At 40.9% G+C, this 26,577-nt stretch overlaps 1 protein-coding gene across 4 annotated transcripts; it reads right to left on the reverse strand.

Annotated features, from left to right (window-relative positions):
* Window positions 1–2,790: 2,790 nt before the first annotated feature.
* kiaa0753 (KIAA0753 ortholog) lies at window positions 2,791–26,436 on the reverse strand. 4 transcript variants are annotated; one of them, XM_039786579.1, is made up of 18 exons: window positions 25,994–26,436; window positions 25,039–25,332; window positions 22,355–22,622; window positions 22,086–22,195; window positions 21,934–21,996; window positions 21,294–21,515; window positions 19,914–20,091; window positions 18,627–18,814; window positions 18,295–18,425; window positions 17,490–17,642; window positions 15,798–15,887; window positions 14,473–14,524; window positions 14,185–14,244; window positions 13,875–14,045; window positions 13,611–13,692; window positions 13,263–13,383; window positions 6,817–7,050; window positions 2,791–3,804 (listed from the first exon to the last, which is right to left on the reverse strand). In XM_039786579.1, exons 1-18 carry the CDS (start codon window positions 26,120–26,122, stop codon window positions 3,654–3,656), a joined length of 2,697 nt encoding a protein of 898 aa, XP_039642513.1. In that variant the 5' UTR covers window positions 26,123–26,436; the 3' UTR covers window positions 2,791–3,653. The 4 variants fall into 4 exon arrangements, with proteins under 4 accessions (XP_039642513.1, XP_039642521.1, XP_039642507.1 ...); XM_039786587.1 differs by having other exon boundaries at window positions 14,185–14,241; window positions 18,627–18,817; XM_039786573.1 differs by having other exon boundaries at window positions 18,627–18,817.
* Window positions 26,437–26,577: the final 141 nt, after the last annotated feature.

Below are 26,577 nucleotides of genomic sequence, written 5' to 3' on the forward strand. Positions count from 1 at the left end.
TGGAGAGGGAGTTGTGGATCTAACGCAGCGCTGCCGAGGCACTGGCAGAGGACAGGCTTGCAGGGCTTCACTCTCCGCTAAATGTCCCCACGCTGACTAGCTACAAGGTGAGTTGTGATTCCTTGTCTAGAAGTGGGGATTTTTTTATGTCCCAAGGATAACTTAACAACAACACTAGTTGTAATGAAAGTGCCGAAACTTTGAATTTGTCTTGGATAAAACCACTGCGGCTAGCACCTGGGCATGTCTGGGCATGTAACAGGCACATAGTGTGTCTGTGTGTGTGTGCTGTGCGCAGGGCAGCTGTGTGTGTGTGTGTGTCTGAAATATGAGACCTGCTTTCTCGTCTCCAATGTATGTATATGTGGTTCCTCAACCAATCAGCACGCAGCTCATCTAAATATTCATGAGCATACCATATTTGGAAGAAAAGCTGTCGTTCCAAATAGAGCCATTCCACAGGGATGCATGAGGGCCCATAGAATAGCACCCGGGCCATTTTCAGCCCAACCAATGTTACATACCCTATTAGGAGACCTTAAAGGAACACGCCGACTTATTGGGAATTTAGCTTGTTCACCATAACCCCCAGAGTAAGACAAGTCGATACATACCCTTCTCATCTCCGTGCGTGCTGTAACGCTGTCTGACGGTTCCAGCATTAGCTTAGCCCAGCACAGATCCTGCAGGTAACTGGTTCCGACTAGCCTAACTGCTCCCAATTGTGACAAAAGTGACAAAATAACGCCAACATGTTCCTATTTCCATGTTGTGATTTGTATAGTCACAGCGTGTACAAAAAACAACGTAACATGAGACACAGCCATCTTCTATCCGTAAACAAACCGGGAACTATATTCTCAGACAGGCTTGCTGCGAGCATATCACTCCGCCCAAGCACTATATTCTTCCGCCTGTGAATATAGTTCCCGGTTTGTTTACGGTTAGAAGATGGCTGTGTCTCATGACCGTTATTTTTATTACCGCCTGTAACGTCTAAAATCACAACATGGAAATAGGAACATGTTAGCGTTATTTTGTCACTTATTCGGAGCAGTAGGATTACTGGAACATTTCACCTGCCTGTTCTGCTGGCCTGATGCCGCTGGAGCCGTCAGACAGCGTTACAGCACGCACGGAGATGAGAAGGGTATGTATCGACTTGTCTTACTCTGGGAGTTACGGTGAATAAGCTAAATTCCCAATAAGTCGGCGTGTTCCTTTAAGGAACAGTGTGAAATACCCTATATAATCATTCTATCACCCCTTTAATGCCGCTTGGCTCTCTTCAGTAGGCCTAGCAAACTCTCTACCTTGCTCGTCCACATACCGTTGCGGTGCCCGTGGGCGCTTGTTGAGCCTCTAACAGCCATTTTGACCAGCTGACAGTTGTAAAATAGAATTAAAACAGACACACTATACACCGACACACACAGATGAATGGTGAAGGAAGATTGATTCACTGTAGTTAGTGATACAGGGTGCACTGTAAAAAAAAAATGGAATTATTATTGTTGTTATTATTTAGGGGGACTTATGGACATTTTAGGGTAGCTTCAGCACCCATAAAATAGGCCTAACGACGTCCCTGGTTGGCCCTCTGCAGGGACTCTGCTTCTGGAGTTATTTCAAAACTAGATGCTGGTTCAGAGGCCTTTAGTTATCCCAACAAAGCAAAGCTGTGACTGAATCAATGATGCAGTCACAGGTGTTTCAGGAGTTCTCAGACTGCAAATTAAGCCCTCAAAATAACTTGACTAAAAAGGAACTTTTAGAAGGTGGTGAAATGTAAACAATGCCAGTATTGTATTGTTTCTCAGCAGAAACTATCCCTTCAACACATTATCCCCTAGGAACAGCAAACATGAGTAATAAGCCATATGATTTCATATCCATGTAGTTCAAGAAAAGAGCATCAAGCGGAAATTAATGTCACAAAGCAGCTTCGGCACACCTGTACTGTAAAGTGCCCTCTCTCCATGCATCATGAATATACTGCAGTCATCTGTGTCCTCACCGATTCAGAGATGAGCTCTGATTAGGAGTCAGTGCCAGCAGAGGCGAGGTCAAACCTATCTGACCATTTAAAATGAAATAAGGTGCAAACCAGTGCTAATTCTGGTCTGTGCACAGAAATATCTGTTTGTGAACGTTCATTTCTTATGTGACAGACGGTCTCTGTACATAAAGAAATGCACATGTGAAAGTAAATAAAGTAGGGAGCTGATTCTCTGGTTTGCTGAACACAGTCTCACAGTGGAATGGTAAGTGGTGCCTGCTGAAGTGGCAGAAATGGAAATATGTTTTTAAATGTTGTATTTTTATCTCTTAAATGTCTCTTGGTAGAAAGTTTTGAAATTTCTGAACCACAACAATGAAAAATAATTAGAAAGCTGTTAAAAATGAACCTAATCATTTCATGCGTTTCATGTTCCCCATTCGCCATGTCAGAACAACCTCAGTTCTGTAAATCAGTGTGAACACCGATGTGCAGAAGCAACACTCCCCTCGCTTTGAGCCCACCGATTTCTATTTGTCCTGGATTGAAAAGAACAAATTTGCACTGAGCTTGAGCATGTGAAAGCCTGCACGTATGCAGACGCCCACACAGAAGCCAGCCTGAGAGAAAATTGAGGCAGCTTATTCAATGTGAGCTAATTCATTCAGTCACTCTATGTCCCCTGTCAAAGGCTGGTCCCCACAGGCCAACGCAACATCTGGATGTGTCCCCTCTGCTCTGTCTGCACGGCTTTCATGACGCTCTCAAGGGACTCAGACATTTACTTGGTCTGGTAAGTCCATCCTGTTTATTTTGCATTCAGAACTGACACTTTTCCCCATTATTGTGCAGGATTTAAGTTGGTAGGTAGCAACCGTACATAAACCAGTGGCCATTTTTTATTTAGCTCTGTGGGGAAAAAAATAAAACCAAAGTGAAGAAAAACACTCATTACAAAGTGGTGTGAAACCAATTATAAACTCTAAAATTAATGTCTACATGTATGTTACTCCTTACTGTACTGTATATCCTCAGAGTGGTCATGACTTAACACGTTTATCAGTTAGGGGAAATAAAGCTTTATGCTGCATTAATTTATACATTTAAGCAAAAGAGGAAATCAAGTTACAATAGATTAAACACACGATGCCCTTGGTTTCCTACATCATTTTGTTGGTGACCGTATGCTTTCGATTTATTACCATATTCCAACATGAATATAGAAAGTGTGAGTAATCCTTAGGGAGATTTAAACCATCTGCAAGGGGAGGGCGGTAATCTTATAATCCTCTGTAATGTCGTAATGGTCTCTCCAAGCTTATCTAAACTAACCAAACTTTCCCAGCGGAATTCAATCACAGATACAGATGGACCACAAACAGTACTGTGACGCTCCCTGTGCAAGTCAACAATCTTGTCTGCTGCAGCTTCAATAAAAAAAATATCTACAAACCTAGTTAAATAAAAATCTCTGTAAATTAACAAAATACGTACATAGGTGTAAGGGTAACACATCCGCTGAGAAACTAGAGACCCTAGATCTTTGATATTTACATCTTTTGTGCTGAACGTCTGACAATGCAGATGTTCAACTAAATATAATTACATATAATAATTTGTAAGAAAGGGCTTCATTCATGATGCTGGAATCCTATTAGCTGACCAAAGCCGCAGCTGAAGCAGGCGGTGACTGGACCGGCTGAAGAAACTCGGAGGTGAAGACGGCCTCGGCGTACTCCTCCACAACATCCTGAAACTCTGCTGCCACGTCAGCCAAAGCCTCCGACAGCAACTCGTCTGCCAGGCTGGGGGAAAGAAAGAACAGAGGCATTAGAAAGAGAAAGACATTTTCCTTAAAAACAAGTAGCTAAGATGTCTCCTGAGGGTCAGACTTTTCTGAATTAAATAGATATACAGTATATAAACATTTTAATTTGATAGAAAAGTCTGAATATAACATCTGACGAATCATGTTCTGCATCACAACAAATTAAACAAAATCATGTATGAAATTCACGTGACCACTATTACTATTTCATTAGTCTCGCTTTGCCAGACCAGGGTCTGTCTAGTCCACACAGCATTCCAGGGTGGGAGAAAAACCTGCCCTGGTTTATTGGCATTTCTTTAAACCAATCACAATCGTCTTGGGCGGGGCTAAGCTCCGGACGGAGCCACGGTGCCTCTGCTAAATAGTCTCAGGAAGGAACTTGTTTTGGTGGAACATGTGTACGTTCAAAAGTAGTTTTAGTCGTGTAACAGAAAACTCAGATTGGACAGATAGTCTAGCTAGCTGTCTGGATTTACCCTGCAGAGATCTGAGGAGCAGTTAACCATAGTCCTCACAAATCCACCGGAGGTTAGAACCCCAACACAAAGGAAGAGGAAGGGGACGGGACATTCGGCCAAAAAGAGCGTGATCCGGCAGAATTTCCGGCAGCACCGGAGCAGTACTGGAAGTGGACCGTCATGGATATAGACTACTATTTCATAAAACTACAAAGAATCGACATTGTGATTGTTGTTATATCCCATACTACATTGTTCTTGCCAATAGATGCAAGACTAGACCTTTTGAAAATTGGCAGATAAAAAGGTTCTGCATGTGGCATATAATCTGGTTTCCTAAGATTTTAAAGGTCCAGTGTGTAACGTGTTTAGTTGGTCATCATCAAAATCTGTGTTGCCCGTTCACAAACGTGTCCTTTTTCAAGAATATTTATCACCAACCATCAATTCCAAGTATTCCTATTGGCTTGAAATTTGACATTTGCATTTGCATCAACTGGGGTAGACGTTCCATATTCATGCTCCATCTTGAAATACGTTAGCCGGTAAGGGACATACAGGACATACTGCTCCGGCTTTTGCGTTTTTGCGGTCACATGATAAACTCACAGGTGCTGCTAATGCTGCTAATGGGTATCATAGCTTCCTGAAGAAGGAAACATGGAGGACCACACGTATACAAAATCCAAATTTCAGGAACAGGAGTCTTCTTCTTCGCCCAGAAAAAGAAAAAGGAGATTAAAAAGAGCAAGAGACCGGCTTTTTGAAGAGTGAAGGCTACCGTAGCTGTAATACGTACTTTGAACTGCGTGGTGCGAGAGAGTTGATTGCGATATATGATCTCAACGCTAGATGGGAGAAATTCCCACACATTGGACCTTTAAAGAAAATGTAAATCATCAGCCTTGGGTCATTATCTTCCAAAATGCAGAAGGTGTGATCAAAGCAGTGTGTCTACTGACTTTCAAAGCTGGACATAAAAAACTCCTTGCCCTGAAAGGCATAAAATGGTGCGAAATAACTCAAAAGACTGGCGCAGCACCAAGCTATATTTCAGTATCATGATTGATTTGACATTATCTGGGTCAACACACACACACAAACTGAAGCAGGGACATATGAGATGAGCACAAGTGACGTACACTCTTGGATCTCCCTTACAGAGCCCCAGAAACGTCAAAAAAAAAAGAGCCCCAGAAACGTCAAACCATTAGGTTGTCGGTGCAACGGAACAAGCTGAGTAATTGTGTGTTGATGAACTACCTCTACCTTTGAAGAATCAAGAAGGTAACTTTGCTCTCAACGCTGCATACAGGGTGAAACAGAGTGAAGAATGGATTGGGAACAGCCATTAGGAAATATTAATAACACTAATATGCTAAAAGACATGCTCTACTGAATAACTCTTCATTATCTCTATGTTTAACGCTCCAAATATGATGAAATTCCCACCACAAAAAGTGAATTACCTCTAGGCTAGTAATTGTACAGTCTGCTATTAATTTATGAAAAAAATATTAAACAAAACTTCATCCAACTACTAAATTATTATCCTACTCCATTTTGCAGTGCATTTTATTAATCATCGGTCCAAAAAATGCATTAAAGAAGTTAAAACGAAGGTTTAAATAGCTTCGTATACGTTTTCTTTGTTTTGGCTGTGCTGAAGTTTTGCTATTTTGCATCCAATCTGTTAGCAAACAGGGGGTTTGGATCCACCAGGCAGCTCATTACCACCTCATCACACAGACAGGTTTCTGCACTGTGTCAGATTAGCAGGGGGTGTAGATGTAGACGCGTATATGTATGTGTTCTCTCTCCAAACACACAAATGTAATTGGATGGCTTCCCCTCACACATTGTCCTTATTTTTCTCCAACTTCAGAAAAGTACAGATCCATCTCATGAAGACTTTGGTTCATTGATGTGGGACTGATAATGAGCCAGTGGCACAAGAAGTCAGATCCCATGGGTGAGACTGGGCAACAGTTTCTTGGGCTATGAGTTTAAGCAAAACAACAATCTGTGACGCAGAGAGAAAAACAGACCAACTTAAAATCTGATCTCTTAGAAGTTTAGAACGGATATATCAAACACATGGATTCAGTTGTTTGTATGTATGTGCATCGCTGAGGGGGGAGTCTTCTGCACTCTGCATTGCAGCAACTTAAGAATTCTGTTAAGTATGCAAATTTGTGAGTGGGAGAGAAGAACAACGAATACCAGAGACACACTATGCAAACCATAATCTGCATGATCCTCTCAGAGTGAGCACTTCAGACTGCACATCATGTCTGTCAAACACAGGTCTGTCAGACACAGCTATGTCTGTCAAACACAAAAACAGAGGAAGGACACATCTCGTGCCCATGAGGCTCTGGTGACAAAAACGATATAAGAATTATAAAACCTCAAAGGACACAAAAAGATGACTGAATTCATTATTAGCACAGTTTAACTACAGACTCTGTAACACAGAGGGGGAACTGCGATGTTTGGAAACCTTCACTGTTAATCTTTCACAGTACCTGTCTGCGATGGCCCAGGGGTTAAAGTTGCCGACAGCCTCGTGAGCTACAACATGCAGGTAGGCCTCGTAGTCTTCCCGGTACCGCCGGATGTTTCTCAGCATGCTGCCTGGCACGGAGATAGCAGTCCCCCTGCTTCTCTCCAACGGGCCTGGGAACACGGCGCTGTGTCTGTGCTGCTGTTCGTCCTGGGATGCCTCCTCTGTCAGGCTGTTCTCAGAGAGGATGCTGTGTCTGAGGAGACACAAGAGGATGCCCATGAGGAGAGGCAAACGGTGGGGGAGGGATTCCACAACACCTTCTCATTACCTTGAGTGTTCTCACTATATGAGCTAGGTAAAGGACTTCTGAGGGCTGTGGAGAAGAGGCAAACTCATTTATTGGCACAAGAGCCAGAATGGAGTGCAGCGCTGAAATTGACCAGAAACACTTGCCGTCTAAGGCTGAGGATGATGAATTTAGGAGAGGTGTCAAAGCGCAGGCCAGAGTGAGTCGGGGCTCAGCTGGGCATTGCCATGGTCTGGCTTGATAATCCTCTCTGCTTGGACAAATCAGCCTGGCTGCTGCAATGGCGCTCTCGGGGCTATATTTAGTGTTGCAGCAGTTCCCAAAGCAAAGTGCCTCTCTATTGTGCTCCCCGGCCTCGGCTGAACTTGTTTCTGTTTTGACTGTGGGGGCTGAAAACCGCGGCGGGGTGGCCATAAATATCAAAGTGTCAGCACAGTCAACTCTGCTTCCAGTCTGAAATGGGTCGATGTCTGATGGGCATCTGAGGAACAATGTGGAGAAAGCATCAATACAGCACACTGCAAATTCACTTCCTATTTATAGCCAGAATAGCACACACGCTTTTTTGTGCCATATTCAAAAACAAACATGAACCAGCCGGCTTTTCCTGTCAACAAACACCCTTCAGACTGGGGCAAAAGCTCCAAGGCCAAGATTAACCTTGATTACATATCTGTGAAAAGGTGATGTAAATAAACAAAACAATATGAGTAACAGAAATGTTACGACTAAGTGTTAGTGGTACCTTCTAACAGATAAACAGCATTAGCTATTAGCAAAACCACCTCAAGTGACTTTCAAGTTGCTCTTCTAGTTTCTGTACAAAAGCTCTAGCTACGTATCGCCCGGGAAAACGTACTAACAGTAATGCACTACTCAGACATATTTGATATTCAATCTCTTGAATACAATCTCTTGTACTTGAATCAGATAGCATTGGAGTCATTTTTAATGTAAGGTCGCGACTGGATGCAGCCATTTACTGTGCAACACAGCCTTCAGCTTGTTTGTAATACTTGGCTTGAGAGGACAACTGTAGCCCTAAACAAAAAGGGGCAGTGGAATGAAAGAGCAGATAAAAAAAATATACATGAAAGGTTCAGAATATGGCTGAGTGGGGCTTTCATCTTTTCATTGATTTGTTTGACCTGCTGATGCAGCTGCGGTTGGTCAGTCAGAGCATTAGCCAAGCAGGGGGGTCTTCACCATGGATACATAAATTTTCCAAAGATGAAATCTCTCACTCCATTGTCTGTGTGCAGCGCTCACACAAGCACAAAAACAGCCACGGTAAGGAATAATAGATGTTTTTGGAAATACTTTTCAGGAGGACAGTGCCAGTGTTGTGTCTAGTGATACATGATGGAAATGTTGAAATATTGGTGAGATGTAAACAAACTCTCTTCTGCTGTTGTCATGACTCCTAAGTAACCACTAGCCTGAGCACCTGTACAATACAATTAAATCTGCTTTATTTCCTCTTTTCCTCAAATCAACTAAAAGTCAATCAAATGGCATTCCACCATCAGTCCTCCGTGCATCTATGACAGCAACTACAATAATAAACTCAAAAGATCCATGAGCGATAACAGTCTGCCAGTGTCATTAATGGTCATCAAATACACAATATACAATCAAAGAAGCCTCCAAAAATGTCTGCTGTCAAAAACTTTCTTCCTTCCTCGCCATTCTGCTACACTGAACACTACAGTAGAGGAGTCAACACTGACCGAGGATTAACACACAAAAACAAACTGCATTTGTAGGCTATTTTCCTCCATAGGAACTGATGAAAGTGTTTTTATTCTGCTGCCCAGCAACATGAAAGCAGAATTATATATCATCAATAACATTCATACAAAGTTTCCCGGTCTGCTAAAGCTCAGTATACTTTATGCTTATTATTGCACAAAAGTGTTAATTATCTGAACTCTTGGCAGATAAACAAATATCTAGACTGACCTGAAGTTGGCTGCAGCTTTAAAATACCTACTGGGACTTCAGTGTTTGTCACAATAACATTTTTCATTATCTGGAGAATTACTTCCCCTAATGAGGCCAGTGTGTTGACTCTGGCTCAAGCTGAGGCATTAGCATTAAATCAAGTTTGTTTTCTTGGACATGAATGCAGCTTGTTTCCTTAGGCTGCAGATGAAAACTAACGATCAAATCTCATGTTACAATTATGAAGGACCAATGTCAAACTCAGATCCTGTTACTTCCTGGTAAAGACCTACACATTCTGGGGTGACCTCTGGGTTCGAAGCCGACAAGTGGGCCTTTGCTGCGTGGCATTCCCTCTCCCCCCCATTACAAAAAAATGCATAAAAAGCCCCAAAAATAATCTTTAAAAAAAGATCTATACAATATATCAACAACAGCTGAATTCAACACGCAGGCTGCAATAAGTTCAGGTAAGGCTGGTTCTTTGTACATTTTTGATTTGGTATTGCTGGTTAAACAGGCGGTTTGGTTTTGTAATCAAACATTTTCTTTACTTTATCTTCTCAGGTATGTGAAGTAAAATGCAAATGGACAACATTTATATAGCACTTTTTTTAGTCTCAACGACTACTCAAAGCGCTTTAGGCACCATTCACCGTTCCCACACATTCAGACAGTGGTGGCTGAGGCTGCCATACGAGGTGCCACCTGCTCATCAGATAAACATTCACACTCATTCACACATCAATGGCGCAGCATCGGGGCAATTTGTGGTTCAGTGTCTTGCCCAAGGACACTTCGTCATGAAGACTGCAGGGCCCAGGGATCGAACTACCGACCTTCCAATTGGTAGACTACTCCATCACCTCGTGCCACCTGGGTCAATTTAGAACCTAAAAATAAGCCCTCAACTCACGATTAGAACTTGAAATCTGGGTGCTGGTATCCTTAATTAAGATAATAAAAAATGTAAAGACTAGGACAGCACTCCAATTTGAATTTATAATATTGCCACATGGACGTTTTGCGTTTTAACGTCCATGCGGCAATTATAGAGAGACTGTGCCAAATGACTCCCTACTTCCAACTGTACTACTTCTAAAGGGACTAAGCACTTTGAAAAAAGAGCTGCTGTCTCTCTACAAGTTTCTGTTTGCACCTCGTTGTAGGGCATAAGAAAAAGTTATTCTGCTTGTAGTAGCGGTCACTAACTGCGCCAAGTGTAACCTTTATTGGCAGCTTTCTCAGTGAACTCTTGATATACAATTATATTGTACCAGCACAGAGAAGAAGATTACATTTGGCTATGAAAACATGAAATAAATATGAAAATTAAGAATTTTTTTTTTTTTCACAAACAAAAGGTACTTATTCAAGCAGCCGGTAAGTAACTACTAAATTGATCGGGTCTTCATGAAGAGCACAGAAGAAGTGACTAATGTGGACAATGTATTAGAATCAATGGTTATTATTTTTCAAATGATAACGAGTAAATTTACTGCTTGGCAAGCAATCTTGGAGCCACATATTTCACATACACAACCGTCATCAATACAAACAAAGTTCTGCTGTCATGTTGAGTGGGTTTTATCATTGCTTTAGAAATGTTGAGGAGCTCTAATGGAAAAGAGATACTGTGACGCCATGATGTGTGAGTCAGCTGACAGCAAAGCCACCCACTCCATGCTGCTGAATTTGTCTGTCACTCAGTGATTACTAAGGGACTATGTTGATCAATGTACCAACAGCAATCAATAGTCATTACTCTATGGCCAAGAAATCTCAGATGTTGCTATTAAAAACATCAACTAACAGATTATAAAGAATACATATCAACCACTTCTTAATAAAAAGCAGACTAGTGCTGAAATGCTGAGCTGCTTAATTATTGATGACAACTTTTGTTATTTATTTGCAATTAATTTAGGTCAATTTACAGAGATCTGATATTTACTTTGACATTATTTCTACTGATCAATGTCAAAGAAATCCTAATTACATCGACTGTGATTCGATGTGTTAAAAAAGAAAACATGAAAAGGTCCAGCCAGGGGCAATGCTTTTTAAAAGGCAGTGTAATTTGGACTGAGGATAAAAGTGATGTAGGCAGGTCTGTCTATATTTTATGCTCTAGAGAAATTAGGGAGATTCAGAACAAATGAGCTGGCAGTTCTCAAATGACTTTGTCCGTGTTAAAAAGCTGCAAGGCTGAATTCCTCTGAAGAAAGTATAAGTAATGAAAAGACATTAAACCTTTTAGAAAAAATAAGACAGTACTTAGTTGACTTCCAAGCGCCAGCGTTGGCAAAAAAATAGAGCTATTGCTTGATGGATGTGTTACGAAGACAGAGTCTAAGATGAGTCACAGAGGGTAAAGTTTCCATTATGGGAACTGTAACTGAGGCACTTCAGGTCTGACTGGCTTTAATTTGCTAATGTTGCTGCTTGAATTTGTTAGAAGCAGCATCCTGCTGGCTTGTCTGTGTCAATAACTTCCAGTCCTTCCACTCCCTTTTCTCCTCCTTCCAAGTTCCTCATTAATGTAAGCAGAACAGCAGCTGTAGCCAAAGCCCTGGGCAGTGGAGGGTCTCTCTGCGGAGTCTGCTGCCAGAGTCAGGAATAGACTCTGCCCTGGGTATGGTAGCCACCAAGTGAGTTTTTGCAGGATGAGTAAGGCCTCCCAGTGGGAGAGTGATTATAGGGCACTGACACGTTATGTGGATTAAAACACTAACTGTGTATTGTTGGAAAAACGTTACTTTACTTTTTATCAAGTCTAGAGGCCTAATTAAACCAATAGTGAATGGCTTTCTGTGGATGATGCTGCTGTTGCTCTTAGTTTCGCAGCACAACAGGAAGTCCTAAACTGCAATTTGATATTTGTTTTTCTCATAAAAAGTGACCTAAGGCCTGTACTACGAAGCAGGATTTGGCGTTAACGAGCTAACTTGAGGCTCAACCCAGGATTTTCTGTACTACGAAGGTGGATTAGTTGTTATCGGGTTCAATCGCCGTGGTAACTCATGCTGAACACCTAACCTGGTCGGGAGCAATACTCGGGTGATAACGGCGTCACCGTTCTTTAGAAGATCAGGCGGAGCTCGGTGCAGAGTGAGAGAGTGAGAGAGTGAGAGAGAGAGAGAGAGAGAGAGAGAGAGAGAGAGAGATGCGCTCATAAAAGTTAAAACATTTAGAGACTGACAACCCCGTTAACATTCCCTGATTGGTATTTTTATGAAATATATATATATATATATTTTAATGGGAGGGAATTACATATCGGATTCTTGAGCCGTGTGTCGCCAATGCGCACGTCGGTTTGAATTATGTTTTTATATTTTTCGTTTGCTCTCACGATCGCTTCCCACTGCCAGGGTTGCAACTGAAATAATAGGCTAAAGCAACGACAGTTTATGGAAAGCACAAGTGTAATTATGGTCAGATCTTGGTCCTGACTGATGGGGAAGTAATATTGGAGTTGTGATTAAAAACATCTACAGCGTCGGCAATTTTTTTTTGCCAGCTGTCCTCCTGTTTAAGGAAGCAGCGACTGTATTGTGTTTTCCCTGTAAAACCGAGTCTGTGTTCTTCATATTTATGTAGAATTATAATTTGCTCTTCTTATATATATATATATACATATATATGTATATATATACTATACATAAGCGGCTCTGGTAGATGTTTGCGATTGGTTGTGGTGCGCAAACACCGCCTCTTTTATGTGAACGCGCGCGCCGCTGGATTGGGAAACCCTGAGTTGACTGAACTAGTTGATAACCAGCGTCGTAGTACAGGTTATGCGGGACCGCGGTTGTTAGGTGCGGTGAAGCCGGATTACTGAAAGAAATCCAGGACATGTTGATCTTGCTTCGTAGTACAGGCCTCTAGACTCTCCAAGAGAGAGCTGTAGATGTATATGTCTTTTAAATAAGGGTTTTATCATAATGTCATATAATACTCACTATTGTGTTGGAGCCATGGTTACTTAAAATGGGGGCACAGACCTTTAATTTTAGCTCCAAAGATTGGGAATGAAGTTAAATAGGTCAAAGCAGGATACTGCTCTCCAGTTAATATTATGGGAGCACTCCAAAATGTCTCTTTAAGATAAATAAAACAGCAAGGAGGGGAAGCCATCAGCAAAAGATGAGAGGTAGAAATGGTGTGTTAATTGAGTGTAAGAAAACGGGGTAAAGGACATAGAAACCCACCCAGTCTCCACAGGTTTCTCTAGGACAATATCAGCTGCAGAGCTCTGCCTCGGCACTGGCCTTGTAACCCTAATTGGCTGAGGAGAGGCTGGCCTGGAGCCCGGAGCATGGCACTGGGTTCCTGGGAGAGAACAGAGAGGAAGGGGGGGTAGTGGTAGTGTGTGTTGAGAGGGATGAGGTGGAGCAGGGGACAGACAGATAGACAGAACAAAACAAGCAGAGCATAAAGTCAGAATGACTAGTATTAACCTACCCTTGTCAGTTGTAGCGCTGTCGCCACCTACAGGAAACATCAGGCAAATCATTTATCTAAATGCAGTTAGAGGGGATAAAGAGAAGTGTTTTTACCTGCTGCTCCTGGTCGGTCCCAGTGAAGAGGGTCCGAGTAGGCGATAGAAGCAAACCGTCTCCTCACTTCCTCCTGATCTCTCTGCTCAGACACAAACATATAAATGCCTTCTAATGAACAAATTGTCCACCTGCCAATAGACACTGCATCAGTAAACAACACCAGACCAAAGCTGTCACAAGAGCTCTCTATAAATGACTGATCACTGCTCCACGCTGACCTTCTGTTGGGTGGGCCTTTCTGTACACTAGGGCAGCTCTCACCTGTATCTCCTCCATACGAAGCAGCATACTCTCCAGGGTGGGGGCCTGCAGCCTACACAGGGCCATGCCCTCCAACTGTCCCTCTGTCTCAGCAGCCCACGCCGCCCGCGCAGTGTCCTCCAACAGATCTTCCAGCAGCGCCTCACTCAGCTGCTCAGCACTCTGTGCTGCCTGTGGAGGACAACATCCACAAAAGAATATTGGGCCAAATTGTACAACTGTTCAGTTCATGTTGTTTAATCATGGCCATAATACCAAATTCAAACTGTATTCAATAGCAACACTATTTCTCCTGTGCAGTGCAGCTCACCCTCTCTGCAGCCTGTTCAGACAGCGAGGAGCTGATCCTGTTCCTGGACTCACCAATCTGCTGAGGTAAACAGACAAAAACAAACTCACTTTTGAAGTCCATAAAAAACAATACAGATACTCTTCACTTACTTACAGTGGTAAATTAGAATGGTAAATACAAGCGCTATGTTTTCTTTTGACAAAAAAGATTTTTTGATCGTTTTCCTCTTCATATAAGGAGACATATAAAAGGAAGGAAAGTGAGATCAAATCTGGCACTACCCAGACAACAGATAGGTCTTCTCACCTGTGCTGCTTCATCCAAAAGGGGCTGAATTCTCTCCGAGACAACTTCTGACCTGTAAACCAAAACACACCCACAGAAGAAGTTTTTTTTTTCTTTTTAAGCCTGATTGGATTCTACACAATTTACTGTGGTTAAACAGGGTCAAAACTATCAAACTATCACTACTCCACATAGAAGCAAACCTTGTGAACACTGCAGTAAATGTACCCTGGTTTATTTCACTGTAGAAGCCAATGAATATGTTCACAAAGCCTGACACGCTTCTTACAACTAAAATCGGTTCTGGGCATAATAACTCGGAAGAGATTCATTTGATGAAGGTGACATGAGCATTACATACAAGAAATAATCTGTAATTGTGAAGGGATACATTGTGCAATACCTATCACCTGTTAACAAGTGACAGGTTTTGTGTAATACCTGTCATTTGTTAACAGGGGGATCAGGTGGAGCAACTGCCTCCTGGCCCAAAACACTATAAGATATGATGGCTCTCTGATTTCAGCTCTTTGCCATGAAGTTACCTGGAATATTTTTACTCCTTAAAAAAAGCTCAGTCCCCTAATACATGTTTTATAATCCTGTAAAATTTAGGGGCATGCAAACATTACAAAAATTGTACATTCGGCCATTAGTATACAGCTTTTCTTATGATACATTGATAATGGTATGTCATATTTAATGTAGAGTGTGTGGGTGTTTTGGGTCCATTAAATAACTGTATCAAGCGCTTTGTGCTACATTTTTATGCATGAAAGGTGCTATATAATTGAAGTCTGATTGATTTATATAGTACTGCCTTGGGTTGGCAGTAATCCAAACAGGACATAGAACACATCTTAGCATGTGTTATCATTATTATACAGTATGTAATGTATATTGTACAGTGATTGATTAATAGGGCCCCTGAAGAAAGCGCTACCTCCCTTCTGCCAATATTACTATGACCTTGTCCCTGATGAAGTGTCCTGTGGAGTTTACATTGAAAATGGGGAGCCACTCATAGGAAAATAGCTTGATGGTGCTACTTGAGGTAAAAAACTCCACCCTTAAGATCAATTTAATTTGTCTTATTAGCCAGGGATTTGGGGAATTGTTTTATTTTCAAGTCAGCTGTCTTAATTGTCTGCATAATTTTCTGTGTAGTTTGGTATTTCTTGTCATAATTTTAATGTAGGTTGTAATTTGGGTACAGATGGCATCAACAAAGTATCGGTTTTCCAGCTGGATCAATATCCAACAACTGAAACAACATTACGACCTTCAACTTCCATCCCCTCACATCCTTTAAGCCTGCTAAATCTGTAATTATATTACTTGTGTACCTTAATGTCTGAATGCATTCAGGCTCTTCTTTACTCAGCTGTTTGAGCTTCTTCAGTCTCTGCATCGTCATCTTATCCAACCAGGCTTTCCTGTACCAAGCCAATAACCATCAAATGAAGCAAAATGCAAGCTCAATTAAGCATTTCACACAAATACCTTATAATCCTCATCTCTGAAATCAGTCTGCTCGCCCCTGATTAATTGGAAAGCACAATTGTAGTATTTAAGATTTGATTAAACAGAGATATATGTGGAACACTCAATCAAAGAGGTGCTTATGAGCACTGAAAACAGGCCAACTATTAATCAGCCATAAAGAGAAATGGCCTCAATCTAGCACGCACCTAGATTCATTTATTGGAAAGAATTAATTTTGAATTAGAATCAGAGTATTGCCTTTGGCTCTCAGCAAGTGGGGTCTGACACAGAGGTTAGAAATAACTTACTGAAGGAGTCATTAAAATTCCATTTATTTAGCTGTTTCCTCTCGCTGGCACAGACAATCTGATTTATGTATGTATGTATGTATGTATGTATGTATGTATGTATGTATGTATGTATGTATTAGGGCTGCAGCTATCGATTCTTTTTGTAATCGATTAATCTAGCACTTTATTGATCGATTAATCAGATATTTTTTTTGCAACCCAAACTAGGGAAAAAAGCAACATTTTCGGAAAAAAACAACATTTGTATTGCCTACATTGCTTACAATATCATCTCTCAAAAAACTAAATATATTAAGTGCATTTAAGTGCCATATTACATTGTTTTTTTTCAGATGATATCAACCTCAAACTAAGGCATACATTAAACATACACAAACATTACATTAAGTTGTGCAACTTAACTTTCAGAACTACAAGTTTCAACCTGAGACTGATCTGTATATACAGTACCCCTATATGTAAATATTAGTTATACTCAACCTATTTTCATTTATATATTGGATTATAATGTCACACCGCTCTGTTACACTTATGCTATTAGGTCGTTGATCAGCTGTTTCTCCGTAGGGATAGTCAACGTGTCAGCTCTTTAGATCAGACCGTGGTCACCACTACCTATTTTCTTGTCTTTGATTTTGGTAGTTGTTGTGTTTGGTGTAGTTTCACCGTCCATACGACTCTGATTTACTTTTGTCGGTCCGCTTCGTGGAATGGAGGATTAAGTTAGACTCCATGTTTTCTGTTGAGATGCTAAAGCACTGACGTCGTGCTATTATCGTGGTAAGCTAGTTTGATTTTGCAGTAGACACACAGTACAGAGTTTTAGTTTTAATTACGTTTGAACGGATTCCAAACTTTGGACACTTTCTGTCGTTTTCTCCGGCCTGTCATGTGACCCCAGCAGCAGACTGAGCCGCGTCTGTGCGACAGTAATAATGCTCCGTGCGGAAACACCGTCCGTCAGCGATACGTCGGTAACATTGATTTAACGAAGCTTCGAGGCAAGTCATTTTGCATCGAGGATTTTTTGTAAATCAAATTATTCGAGTTATTCGAGGAATCGTTTCAGCCCTATTATGTATATATGTCTGTATGTATGTATGTATGTATGTATGTGTGTGTATGTAAAGAATAAATAACAACCACCCCCAAAATGACCAATTTGAGGAACTACAACATTTCATGCTGAAATATCTGATAAATAGAAGAGAAATATCTGGAAATAATTTGAAGGAGATTTACCTTAATGCTTCATTCTGAGCTTGTTTCTTCTTTTCTGAGCTCAAGGCCGGCTCTGCTACCAAACCACCGGCCACCGTCTGCTTTGGAGGGCTGGCTGAGGGCTTCACGGGAGAGAAAAGACATCGCGGCTCTGGTCTTCTCCTTGGAGGGGATCTGTTGAGATAATAGCAGACGGATGACAGAATAACAAACACATACAGATAGAAGGAATATGGAGATGACAAACAGGGAAAGGGAAAGAGAACAAGCTATTTTATACAAAGAACCTGCAACATTTCTAAACATAGGGGTCTCCCGTACATACATTTTTCAATTTCCATTTTTAATTTAAATATGACCTGTCTAACATGTTTGTTACCTGAGAGAACAGACATGATTGGGAATTGTTTTAAGCTATACCTTTGCCGTTTCTTATCTTATAACTTTGATATGAATATGCCATGGCTGATGGTATGATGTATTTTACAATACAAATTATTTTTCTGATAAAGCCTGCTCATGTCCACCTTATGGCAAAAATGAACAATTTATTAGACAGGTCCCCGCTGGCACTTGTTCCTTCCTTCTTTTTCTAAATGTTATTTTTTCAAGAGCACAGTCATTCACAATGCATTAATGAGCATAATGGATGACAACTGTTATCTTGACATTAGAGTTTCTGACATTACGGTACATAACAGTATAACCTTAGTTATGTAATGACTTCAATCGTCCAGTGTGCACTGAGAGCAAACATATTTGTGAACAACAGATGATTTAAATGAAAGAAAGTGTCATCAGATGTACAGAGACATGAAAGGCTCACCGCTGTGGAGGAGGAGAGTGAGGCGATGTAGGTATCCAGGGCACCGAGCGCTCTTTTTGGGGCAGCTGGTTCACTCGGAGCTGAGAGGAGACCGTAGGCTGCTGGAAACCTGCCTCTTTTATCCGATTATGCTACGACAAGAAATATAACTTATACATTTAGATTGTTTACATGATCCTGACATTGTTTAAATCTTTGAAGTGACCGCTGGCACACCTTTATATGCCTTTTCACAGTGGATGTTAATAAAAATATAATATAATATGAAGCATTTCCTGTGTGTTAGAACATATTTAAGTCAGTATTAAGCATTGTAGAAGTCAAGCCAACACCTTCGTTATAATGTCAGCCCTGCTTCTCTCAGAGTGTAGAGCTCCTTTTCTGCAGGTGGTCTGAGGTGGTCCCTGCAGCTCTCTGAGCTCTCTCTGGGCTAGGCTCTCCAGGCCAGCCCTGAGCACCTCTCTCCTGTTCAGAAGCTGGTGAGAAGTAGTTTTGGGCTTCTGTGAGGTCATCCTCCTACCTGCTGACACATATGCAAAACTCAACATTTGGCTGGTTTTAATCTTAAAGCTATAGTGCATCGCCCCCATGAGGAATTCTAAGGGATGACAACAACTGTCGTTGCATCCACATGACGCAAGCTTTCTGTGATCACGCACCCCCCCCCTCCTCCACGTTATTGCTTGTAACCAAGGAGGACACAGAGGATTAAAAAAAACATGATGGACTCTTCAGAAGAGGTAATCTCACTCAAGTTTCTGCGCGCGAAGAAAGAAGTCACCGGACGCCACAATCTTCTGAACGTAGTCATACTGAGAAATCCAGAGAGAGTTGTGTGGAGCTGATAGTCTTAATTAGCTTTGTAGCAACTCATTTGGCAATGGCTTGAATGTAACGGACGTTTATTAATATCAAAAAGTTACGCACTAAAGCTTTAATTTATTGAATCCCATGTAAATAGAAATTAAGGAATAGCATGAGCTCGTCATCACTTTTAAACGTAAGTAAATCAGTTTGGGACCTGGGGGCCGAAGGCATGATGCAACCCAACAAAACACCTCCAATTTGACAATTAGCTAACACTCTTGACAACCATCTCTTTCAAAGGATGCCTCTCAGCCCAATAGGAGCCAGCAGGAGTTCATAAGATTAAGCAACAGGGGACCGACGGCCAGAGTTCTGCACTTTAGTTCCCGTTTTCCCCTTCCTATCACTTCTTCATGGCTCCTAATTAATTTTCAGCCGGGTACAGCCATTTAAGCACAGTGGGGGGACCAAGCACAACTGCACAAAAGCCCTTAGGTGTCTTCCAGATACTCAAGACTAAACGGTTTGTTCTTCATCAAAAGGCATACACACAATTTAATATGTGTGCGGTTTTCAGAGGCTTGGGCAACAGGTAGGCCATGGCTTTAAGCAGGAAATTATGAAGGAAAAAACTGCATTCATATTGGATTAATGAGGTTTGAAATTGTCTTAATGAATACTGTTGCTGAGGGTATACATTTAGAAACAGACTAAAATATTACTTACAAAGTTACACACGCACAAACGGCTTACCAAAGAGAAGTAAAGGCTTATTAACATGCTAACTAAATCCAGGAAAAATAACCACTCACCACGGACACCTCTTTTGGGATTTGCCGGTTTGCGAGGACCTTGAACAGTTGAGGTGCTGGGACCCTTGGGTGCACTAGTAGGTGACATGCTGCGATGAGGAGACTTCCTGTGTGGAGGACATGCTTGGGCCTGCATCTTTTGGAGCAGCTCTTGTTTACTGAGGGCAGAATCCAAAGTCTAAGAGAAATAGAGGGACAAGACAATCAAATCTTAGATTATCCACTTACGAAACAACAACTATACAATGCCGCTTTTTTCGACTTACTGTCCTTTTAAAAATAAACAACATATCAAAGACAATCATTCGGAACAGACATCTATAAACCAAAAGCCACGTGCAGTGCGGTCATAAAGTGTAAGGATGAAATATAACAAGTAGAGACCCGACTTATCTTTAATTTCAGGGTATTTACTGGGGAGGGGGGGATCTGATTGATTTCTTTTTGTGACGATTTTTAAAATCAATTATTTTCCCTAGGATCAATATTATTTATTTATTACCAAAAATTCACCTAAATATATTCTGTTTATACGGTACCGCCGATGGCGAATAAAAAAATTCCATGTTATGTTCTTCTTTACAAAGTAAATAAATGTCAGACTGACTGAATGACATGTGATGTGCACTCTTCTTAGAAAACTATTAGTTTTTAGAAATGTCTCATGATATATTGTCTCTTTTGATTTTGTTAAATAAGGAAAAGAAAATTGCAATATTCAACACTATCGAATAGCAATACTTCTAGAATCGCAATAAATGGAAATCGCAATACAAATCAAATTGACACCCATGAAAGTGAAAGAAAGAATTGAATCAGGATAAGCATACCGTCCCAGCCCTAGTATTTTTTTTTGGAGGACAGAAAGTAAATGGAAAGATTAACTTAGACTTGAATAAAGTCATCTTATTTTGAAAGGTTGGTCCATTACAGCCATTACTCGACGATGACTCACAAACAGTGGCAGACACTTTGGATTTACTCATCACTCATCACTTGCGATGCTCTGCCAGACTTGAGATGCAGTTATCTCCACTTGATGCATGATTGTCTTCAGTAATCACTTTAAATGACCTTGTTGATAGGTACTGGACAAACATGTCCCTGGCCTTCAGTAAGTAAAACCCTAAATCAGTTGGACTAAGGTCAGGTGGTTGATAAGGCCTGTAAATCATTCCACAAAACACTGTTTAGGTTGTCTGCCTGTATGTTTCGGATTACGGTTTTGCTATGTTGTCCTAAAATTAGGGAAAATGTAAACAACGAGTCCTTCATACTCATAGTTGTTACATTTCAAACAACTGTGTTAGAATGGAGCCACAACAATGAAAAGCCATATTATTGTCCAAATACTTTGGATTTGAACTTTATGCTCCTTACCTCTAGTTTCTGCAGGATGTCGAGGGCCGTCTCAGGCACAGCTGAACACTGTTGTACTTCAACCTTAGCTGAGCACAAAGAGAGCTGGCGAATCAGCTGGCTCAGCTCTTTGTAATAAGGGGGTACCTTGCCATGAGATACATCTGAAAGCTGGTGGATTACAACCTGTAAGGCCCTGAGTGTCCCACGGTGGGCAGCTGCAAGCCTGTTTATTGCCATGGACTGAAAGAAGAACAGAAAGTAATTTACCATTGACTAACACTGATACATCGATGATTTCTGCTTAGCAGTACAGCTGACAAAACTTTAGCAACATAATATAATTTAAAGAATAAACAATTGTTGGTAAAAGTACTGCCACATGAAACTTTGAACATCAAGGTTATAACTTGTTACTGATTTTTGGGGGAAACAAACATATTTTGTTTAATGCCCGTCATAGAAACAAATAAAACTAATACAATTGTGGTATCAGACCACTCACTGGTGTGTCTGATTGGCAAGTAGAACATTTATTTTTTGAGGGAAAGGAAGCCCCAGAAAGTAATTTGATATGGGGTTTTGAACGATGTATCATCAATAACTAATACATGAGCTCTACACATCAGTATAGAGATGTGTGACAATGCTGAAAACATACCTTTTTGGCGCCGCGCATTTTCTGGCTTCGTAGTTTCTCTATATCTTCTTGTATCTCGTTTACCTATTAAATAATGATTTTGTAGACAAGTGTTTATAGATACAGAACAAATTAAAAATCAGTAATGGTTTATGTGCTTGAGGTTTAAATACCTGTTGCTGAAGAACATAGATGACACGTGCTGAGCGGGCTGCCTGCTTTTGTCTGCGTATCTCCAACTTGTTTTGCTCTTCAGGCTCCAGTGGATCTTCTATCTTCTCCCCTGTTGTTTGAACCCCATTATTCATTACTGATTAGTTTAATCCATTATGTGTGCAATGTAAAGCCATAATAGTGTGCTGATTGTGGTGGGTGCCAAAATTGTGATTTTTGTGTATTAACAGTAAGACACACGCCTATTGTGACAAAGGTGAGCTGTTACCTTTGCTGGCTAGCTCTTCTACTTTCTGAATATACACTTCTAGCTCATTCAGCAGCTTGCAAATCTCCTGGCTTAAAGGAGTCGGTTTGCCTCCTTCAAATTGCCTTAGGCCAGGGTCTCTGGTTGGGGGTGACTGGCCAAACCGAGGCAAGGAAGAAATGGGACGCTTCTGGGGTGTGTGCACCAACAATTTGCGTCCAGGTCGGGTTGCTTTCTCTTTTGGACTGGAGGTTTTTAACTTGTTCTTATTTGGAGTGGCTGCAAGCTCCTAAAGAGAGAGAAAAAGACTCAATAACTGAACAAAGTGGCAATCATGCTTTGAATATGACATAATTGAATTGAATTGAAATAATTTATTGTCCCCGTGGGGAAATTAGGTTGCAGCAGAAATCACATCATAAGGCATTTAAACAACATCCAACAAATAACAAAGAGAAAGACAAAAAGAAGACTGTAACATGTAGATATTATTACTCATAAACCAAGGCACTTGTATGGAAGGGGGGGGGAGAGATTGTATGGATTAAGTATGGTTCCAGACCAGCTGGATAACGATACATAAATAAATGAAGACCTTATTACCGTACGGACCTTTGTTAACTATTAGATATATTAAGCAGTTTGATAGCCTGTGGAACAAAGGAGAACTTGGATCTGTTTTTTGTAAACAGAGGAGCACAGTATCGTCGTCCTGAAGGCAGCAATTCAAATGAGGGGGCAAGAGGGTGCCTCTGATTACCCACAATGCTATTTGCCTTCCTCAGTATTCTGTTTTTATATACACTTTCCATACTTGGTAATGGAATACCTGATAGTTTACTTGATGTTGTTATTATTTTCCTGATATACTTTTTCTGTACTTCAGTGGCATTGCCAAACCAACAAATAATGCCAAAGGAAAGAACACTTTCAACAAAGGCATAGTAGAACGTTTGAAGAACGCTGCTGCTGACATTAAAGGACAACAGTTTTCTTAAAAAGAACATTCTTTGTTGGGACTTAGTATTTAATCTATCAGTCCATATGTCCCATTTAAGTTTGTGGTCGAGCACCATGCCGAGGTACTTGTACTCTGTGACATTATCTAAAGGATCCCCGTGTATAAGAGTGGATTTAGGGGACTGTGCTCTTCTAAAATCGATTGACATCTCCTTTGTTTTAGAAGTATTTAAGATCAGATTTGACTTCTTACACCAGTCAATAAAAAAGTCAAGAACTGGCCCGTGCTCCTCTTCCTGGTCATATAGGAGACTAACCAAGGCTGTATCATCCGCATACTTAATAAAGTACCTGTTAGTAAAAGTGCTGGTACAGGAGTTTGTGTACAGGATGAACAGCAGAGAAGATAAAACACATCCCTGTGGAGATCCTGTACAGGTGGTCACATCGTCGGAGAGTGACGTTCCAACTCTGACTCGTTGTACTCTACAGCTAAGAAAGTCAACAATCCATAAGACCTTGGATTGTTATATAAGATAAGACATAAGACTTGACATAAGACTTGACATCATCGTCAAGTAAAAATTCTTCTGTTAAGATATTTGCTAAAATACTGGGTTTAATAGTGTTAAAAGCAGAAGAAAAATCAGCAAATATAATTTTTGCATGAGCCTTTGGCTTCTCTAAATGAGTATGCAAGAGATGCAGCAGAGTTGCAACAGCATCTTCAACTCCTCTAGATGCTTGATACGCAAATTGCATAGGGTCCAGAAGGTGCTGCGTTTTGGAGATGATGTAGCTCTTAACTAGGCGTTCAAAGCACTCCATTACCAATGAAGTTAATGCAATAGGCCTAAAGTCATTAGGCTCCTTAGGCCTGGGGATTTTTGGTACTGGTACAATTGTCGATGTTTTCCAGAGAGTGGGGACTTTTTTCAAGTTAAGAGAGGACTGAAAAATGCCTGTAAACACAGGTGTGAGCTGCTCCGCACAATATTTTAGAACATCTCCTCCAATATGGTCAGGGCCAGGGCTTTTTCTAATGTTACAGCCTTTAAATAATTGAAGAACTTCTGTCTCTTCTATGCTTATACTAGGAGAAATGGCAGTCCTAGTGAAAGCCTCATCACTCTCACTGCTCTCAAAACGGCAGAAGAATGAATTAAGTTGGTTTGCCATTTCCTTACCATCATTGCCATTCAGGTTAATGGAGGGCTTTCCCCTGCCCTTATGCGGAATGGAGGTCATGTTTTTTATTCCTTGCCATGCCTCTCTTGAATTACCAGAAGCCAAGGAGGCTTCCAGCTTCTGTTTATAGCTGAGCTTATCCAGCTGTATTTGCCTTTTTATTTGTCTCTGTATATCCCTCCTTGCAAACTCATCCTGATTTTTATAAGCTATTTTTTTCTGTTTGATAAGTTTTTTTAATTTGCCAGATACCCAAGGCTTATCATTAGAGTAAACCTTGTATGTCTTTGTGGGTATTACAGAGTCTACGCAAAAACAGATATAATCAGACACAGACACAACCTGTTCATCAATATCATGAGCATCGAATACTTCCCAGCATGTACATTCAAAACATCCTTGCAAAGCCAAAATGCTGTCATTATTCCACATCTTAACAGTCTTTACTTTAGGTTTTTCCCTATCATATAGACTCTTATAGACAGGACGGAGATATACCACAACATAAAGGTAGTGTATTAATTATAAACTATGTACCGTTAATCTACATCAATTACCTGGAGCAGCTCGACATCACTCGTTTCAAGGAGGGAGGCCTCCTGTGTGGGTTTAGCAGGGGATTTTACGAGTGACTCAAGGCGCCTTCGTCTCACATCTCGCTTGGCCAGCTGCACCGCAGCCTGCAGTCTCTCTTCTGAGAGAGTGGTAAAGCTGATGGAGCTTCTGGTGCTGCCCACTTTTTCACGCTCCTCTGACAGCGGCAGCAGCCTCTCTATCACTATTGGGGCTGGCTGGCGTACACGGGTGGCACGGTTGCTGGTACTTGCAGGGATGGCTTCATTGAACAATAGCTGTTGCGTGTAAGACAACGATCAGTCTTAACCAGTCTCATATGTGATATAAAGAGCCATTGCGATACTCAGTCATGCTTTTCACACCACTTTCTCAACAAGTTATTTCTGTCTTTAACTTCATTTTAACCCAGTTGCCAAATTTGTTTGGTGCAATAAGCTAAATTCGTTGCGAATCTAAAGCAACAGTGCAAGAATAAATCTCATCTTAAGTTTTTTGTTTAAGCTGCTTTTAAAAGTGGTTTTGGGGGTTGTACTATTTGGTTCTTTTGAACTGCATTGTGCTATACTGAGAGGTGTGTCTAATACAGTATATATTCTATCCTCACTGATATACATGGACAACATTTAGAAATGACTTAGTACAACGCCATACAATCCAACGGCACCACACACAACAGTCCCCTAATATGACCATTTAACGTTAACTTAAATCAACACCTCTCTAGAACAGTTTCAACAAAAAATGAACATTTTAACCTTCATGAAGGTAGGGTGTATTGCAAGGCTGACGTGTCAGACTAAATTGAATTTAACTAGTTCTACCAAATCAGCTGGCAACAGTGTGCATGCGTGCACTTGTCAGATACCATAAGCTATCTAGAATAAAGATATAACATAGCTAGTTGAATATTGTGTATGTCATTGTTGTTTAAGTTACCTTGGTTTGGGACATCTCAGTAGGTAAAATGGGCCCGTTTCGGGTTGAACCTGAAACAAGCCAGTCTCTCTTGGGACTGTGCTGTCCTACGGAAGCCATGGGACAACTCGACAACAACTGTGCACTCATTACAGTTCTGTCAAAACAGCAAACAATTCTTGATCTAGCTATAGCTAGCGTTAGCTACTGCTAGTTAGCATTAGCAAGCTAGCTAACTAGCTACGCTTTTGAATTGAAGTTTGCAAACATTACGTTAATCCCAACATAATCCATTCGACCATCGCGTGTAACCACTTTTTTAGTTTACACAGAAATTATAGCTAAATTAGCTAGGCACGTAGCGTCTCTAAGTGGATGCTGATTAAAGTATGTGACATGGTTAACTTTTTCAAATCTTTGTCCGAGCTTGTCAACAGTTTGAAACGCCGCCATGACAACAACAGCACGCCGCTAGACGGAAGTAGTTTTACCAAGTACGGATCGTCAAGAAAGTCAAATATAATCGCAACCGCATTATTTAATATTATGACATAACTTTTAAAATAAACTCCTTTCTGTAATATGTTATGACTGTGTGAAATTCC

This window comes from Perca fluviatilis, chromosome 2 (genome assembly GCF_010015445.1).
Source record: "Perca fluviatilis chromosome 2, GENO_Pfluv_1.0, whole genome shotgun sequence".
Lineage (NCBI taxonomy): Eukaryota > Metazoa > Chordata > Actinopteri > Perciformes > Percidae > Perca > Perca fluviatilis.

What these genes read in the sequence shown, in the direction of transcription:
- kiaa0753 (XM_039786573.1), bottom strand. Translation starts at nt 26,122, where the DNA reads ATGAGTGCACAGTTGTTGTCGAGTTGTCCCATGGCTTCCGTAGGACAG. An exon ending in CTGAGATGTCCCAAACCAAG is followed by an intron (nt 25,333 to 25,993) that starts GTAACTTAAACA and finishes TACACGCAACAG; the next exon opens with CTATTGTTCAATGAAGCCAT. An exon ending in TTCGTATGGAGGAGATACAG is followed by an intron (nt 13,693 to 13,874) that starts GTGAGAGCTGCC and finishes GTGTCTGAGCAG; the next exon opens with AGAGATCAGGAGGAAGTGAG.